General features: G+C 50.1%; 2 protein-coding genes across 2 annotated transcripts; both read right to left on the bottom strand.

The window, feature by feature from the left end:
- Positions 1–258: 258 nt before the first annotated feature.
- LOC110976500 (uncharacterized) lies at positions 259–2630 on the bottom strand. The gene is made up of 3 exons (XM_022229820.2): positions 1443–2630; positions 1023–1259; positions 259–750 (listed from the first exon to the last, which is right to left on the bottom strand). Exons 1-3 carry the CDS (start codon positions 2628–2630, stop codon positions 259–261), a joined length of 1917 nt encoding a protein of 638 aa, XP_022085512.2.
- A 50-nt stretch (positions 2631–2680) lies between these two features.
- On the bottom strand, positions 2681–3916 carry LOC147795361 (uncharacterized). Its single transcript, XM_087131996.1, has one exon. The coding sequence runs from the start codon at positions 3914–3916 to the stop codon at positions 2681–2683; it is 1236 nt and encodes a 411-aa protein (XP_086988122.1).
- Between the last annotated feature and the right edge of the window lie 685 nt (positions 3917–4601).

Genomic DNA, 4601 nt, shown 5'->3' with positions numbered 1-4601 from the left:
AAACCTAACTTTAGAACGGAATGTACGGCGCCAGAATGAGCAACCTACTGAGGGCGCCCTACCAACTATTGCCTGGTCAGTAGACAGTGAGGGACTTTCTTACAGCCGCCCCACATTTGGGTACTAAATGTGAAACCAAGAAAGTCTTAAGTTAGTGTTCAGTCTGTGATGGTCCTCAGACAGGCAGTTGTCGTCGTCCTTGCATTCTGGCAGACGGATCAAGGGGGCAACTGGTCTGGTGTACACCTTGTCATGGACTCAGACCTTTGCCGCTCTCACACGTCCATCAGTTCCAGGATGTGTCTCGCATATCTTCCCTACTGGCCACTGAGCTCTAACCAGCTGGGGGCTCGACGACCATGATGACGTCTCCACAGGCCAGGTCTCTGGATTCAGTCTGCCACTTTTGCCGACTCTGTAGACTGGGAAGGTAGGATTTGATGAAGTGAGCCCAGAACTGGGCTCACTTCGTCCCATGGGTTCTTTGGAGGTGTAGACGACCTGTGGAAGGTTAGGATCTAGCTGCCCCATCAGAAGCATGTTTGGGGTCATCGGATCAACGTCAACAGCATCTGAAGAGACGTAACCCATGGGTTTTGAGTTGAGAATCCCCTCGACTTCAGCTAAGACGGTTCGGAGTACTGGTTCTGTGACTGACTGGTCTCCAAAAGCAGCTCTGAGTCCAGCCTTGATCGACTTCACCTCTCTCTCCCAGGAGCCGCCGAAGTGGGGAGCATTTGGCGGGTTAAACTGGAATCACACCTTTTGTTTAAAAAGTGTTGGCTTAGATCTGGAGCCATGGAAGCAAAGGCACTTCAGAGTTCTGCTTCTGCACCCTTGAAATTGGTCCCGCAGTCAGACAGGATTTCATATGGTTTACCCCTTAGGGAGGTCAAATGGCGAAAAGCCATCAGGAATGCATCTGTGTCTAAGCTCTCCAGCAAATCCAAGTGTATGGCACGTGTGGTCATGCACTTGAAGATGACTCCCCATCTCTTCTCTGTGCGTCAACCAATCTTAACCGTCATTGGCCCAAAGCAATCAACGCCCGTTGAGAAGAAGGCTGGCTTGAAGAGACGGAGACTGGAAGAGGGCAGGTCGGCCATTTTGGGAACTGCTGGTTTGCTGCGCCACTTGCAGCAGTCGTTGCACTGGCGCTGGTGAATTGCCTCTCGGCCTCGCAGGATCCAGAATTTCCACCGTATTTCAGCAAGGAGTCGCTGATCGTAGTCTTGGATAACAAACTTGGTGATATGATGCTTCGGGTCAAGAATGATTGGGTGCTTAACTTCGTCCTCTGCCTGTCGCAATCGGCCTCCCACTCTGATCAGTCCAGAGGTTTCATCATGCTCAGGGCTGAGCTGTGCTCATCTGCTCCCAGAAGGTAACTGCTTGTTCTGCATCAGAGCATGGACTTCCTGTGGGAAGCAGTCTACTTGTACCTGAAGCAAAAGTTTGATCTCGATGACTTCTTCCCTCTTGACCAGTGTTGAAGGAGATATGTCAGCAGTTGCCGCTGCGTCATGAAGCTCCTTGAAAGCCCGTATGAGGCCATTCCAACTGCGGTACTGTTCTGGGTTTGGCAACTGGGGCTCTTTCACGGTGATCGCTCCACAGAATGTTGCTCCCTTCAGTTCTACGGTGTCGTCCGGTTCGTCAACCAAGGGGCTTGCCGGCCAGCGATGAGGAGGTAAGGACAGAAAGGACTGGCCATTTCTCCATCTTTGTTCATTAGAGAGTTCATACATCGTCTTACCCCGAGTGATGTCATCAGCAGGGTTGTTGGCTGTGTCAACATAACACCAATTCTCTGGATTGCTCAGGGACTGTATCTCTGCTACTCGTGTCCCGACAAACACCTTGTATCTGCAGGAGTCAGACTTCAGCCAGCATAGTGCTGTAGTGGAATCACTCCACAGGGTAATCTTCTGGATGGAAAGGGTCAACTCCTTTCTGAGCAAATTTGCCAACTGTGCACCGACCAGTGCAGCAGAAAGTTCCAACCTTGGGATGGAAAGTTGCCCCTTGGGAGCTACCCTGGAACATGAGAGGATGAAACTGGTATGGATGCTTCCTTTGTGACCTTCAGTGCGCAGGTAGGCGACCGAGCCATAGACTCTTTCTGAGGCATCACTGAAGATGTGGACTTCTCGGTTGGTCGTCTTAGTGTCAACTTCAGGTGGTGTGTAACACCTTGGCAGTCGAAGCTTTGGTTGGTCAGCCAGTTCCTGTTCCCATGTGTGCCATCTGGTGAGGATATCTCCAAACTCTATCGGGTCATCCCAGGTTCTCTTTGACTTCCACAGATCCTGGACAATTACCTTAGCTCTTGCAGTGAATGGTGCAACGAAACCAATTGGATCATACTGGCTGGCCATGATTTTGTAGACAGTTCCGAGGTTGAGCATTTGGTAAGCAATGGGTCGGTGCTTGTAGCCAAGGTCATCTGCATCGCACTTCCACTGCAGTCCAAGTGTGGCCTCGGGTGTGTCACTCTGACCAAAGACATGCCAAAGGTCAAATCCATCAGATCTGGCAGCAGCTGGCAGATCTGCTACCACTGAGGGGATATTGCTTGCCCATTGGCGAATGTTGAAGCCACCTGTTGCAAGCAGTGTGCGTATCTTCATGACCAGTTCTTTAGCTGCTTTGGCTGAGGGCAGACTGTCCAGGCAGTTGTCTACATAAAAGGATTGTTGGACAGCACGTGCGACCTCTTCGTTGCCCCTCTGGTGGTCGAGTACATGCCTTTGCGGGCAAATGAGGCGCAGCAGGGGCTACAGGGTGTGCCGAACGGAAGAACCTGCCACTCATAGACATTAGGCTTAGATGCTCTGTCCATGTTCAGCCAGATGAATCTCAAGAGGGGTTTGTCGGCTGGTAGGAGACGTATCTGGTGGAACATTGCTTGGATATCTCCAGATACTGCCACAGGGTGCTGCCTAAATCTGAGGACTCCTCCAAGGAAGGATGCTCCATACTTGGGTCCGGGTAGGAGATGGCCGTTCAGCACCTGTCCATCATGTTCAAATGAACAGTTGAACACCAAACGTGGCTTACCGCTGGTTTCAACAATGCGATGTGGAAAGTACCTCTCCTCAGTCTGCTGGGCTTCTGCATCACTGAGGACTCTCACGTAGCCTGCATCAAGTAGCTTCTGAATTTGCTCTTTGTGGATCCTAGCAAGGTCAGGATGTTTCTGGAGTTGTCTCTCTGTACGCTTCAGGTTTGGGAAAACTGCTTCTTTGCCAGCATGGAAGTGGGTTCCATCATTCCTCCGCAAGAGGGGTGTGGCATAGCCCAGAACTCCTCCTTCTTCAATGCGAACTGTTTTTGCTTCAAGCAGTTCCACAGCATACTGGTCTTGCTTGGAACGGGTTACAATCTTCTCACTAGTGTAAGGGATCACATCAGCCTTCCACAATCTCTCAACTTGCTGCATAAGGTCATGGTTCTCTGGACAAATGGTAATCTTGAAGCACTTCTGCTCACTGAACTGTTCCTTCAGGACTCCAGCCGGTCCCTGAAGTGTCCAACCCAATTCGGTGCATACAGCCTCTGGTGCTCCACTGGGGCCCAATTTCACCGGTTGCTGTGGGGTGATTAGGTCAGAGTAGTCAGCGCCAATCAGGATCGAGGGAATTGCGTTGTTGATCAGAGGCAGTGCAACTCCACGTAAGTGGGGCCAACGCTTCTGAAGACCTGTAACTGGATAGGTATATTCTGACAGGCATAAACTGTCAGCGGTGAAAACTCCTTTTATGTCGTACCTGGTGTCAGGATGTTCCCTCATGGACACTTGGAAATTGACCGATTGCCCTTCAGATTGGAAAGGCAGTTGTTGAACTGTCGATAAGAGAATATAGTCTTTCTTCGCATTGAGGTTCAGTTGCTGGACTGCATCGTTGAGCACCATTGTTCTCATGGAGCCATCGTCAAGCACAGCATGTGTTTCAAGTTTGCCAGCAGGACCATGGAGAGTGATTGGAACGACCTTTAACATGACATTATGGGGACGCAGGGGCCGGTCTAGGTAAGTCATTTGAGTCATCACTCCAACAGTATAGATTCTGCTTGCTCCTTGCTGAATGGCGTCATGCAGTACAGTCAAGTGGATCTCCTCGCAGGTGTTGCATGGTTTTCTCAATGTACACTGCTCAGGTTTATGGGTGCGCCCACATTTCCAGCATCTGGACTTTTCCTTCAGCCATTTGATTATTTGCTGGTTATTGAGCGCCTTGAATTCAGTACAACCATTCAAGTAGTGATCATAGTTGTTGCAGTGTGGACAGAAGGCCTTACGTTTGTCATTTGATGGCAACTGTTGTGAAGGTAACTTTCCCGTTATCTGTTTTCTGTCATCAGCCATGAAAATAGCAGTAGGCTGATTCCCTTTCTTGCGGGGAAACTTGTCTTTCCTCTCTTGTCTGGGGTTATCTTCTTTGTAGACTGTTGCAGCTTGACCAGCGATCCGCTTTGCCCGTGACTGTACTTGCAACCAGTCAGCAAGATGGTTTAGGGTATAGGTCTGCTTTCAGAATGCAGCGATTGATGCAGTGTTCCACGAATCTATCACGATATCCTGTTGGTAGTTTGCAGAT

The sequence above is a fragment of the Acanthaster planci genome, unplaced genomic scaffold (genome assembly GCF_054643075.1).
Source record: "Acanthaster planci isolate LZ-2023a unplaced genomic scaffold, COTS_SCS Contig56, whole genome shotgun sequence".
In the NCBI taxonomy this organism is placed as follows: domain Eukaryota; kingdom Metazoa; phylum Echinodermata; class Asteroidea; order Valvatida; family Acanthasteridae; genus Acanthaster; species Acanthaster planci.
The sequence above is the reverse complement of the archived record's forward strand: the minus strand, read 5'-3'. Positions and strand labels throughout refer to the sequence as shown.

What these genes read in the sequence shown, in the direction of transcription:
- LOC110976500 (XM_022229820.2), bottom strand. Translation starts at nt 2,630, where the DNA reads ATGAAGATACGCACACTGCTTGCAACAGGTGGCTTCAACATTCGCCAA. An exon ending in AGATCAAACTTTTGCTTCAG is followed by an intron (nt 1,260 to 1,442) that starts GTACAAGTAGAC and finishes CTTGACCCGAAG; the next exon opens with CATCATATCACCAAGTTTGT. An exon ending in ATTGCTTTGGGCCAATGACG is followed by an intron (nt 751 to 1,022) that starts GTTAAGATTGGT and finishes GTGTGATTCCAG; the next exon opens with TTTAACCCGCCAAATGCTCC.
- LOC147795361 (XM_087131996.1), bottom strand. Translation starts at nt 3,916, where the DNA reads ATGGTGCTCAACGATGCAGTCCAGCAACTGAACCTCAATGCGAAGAAA.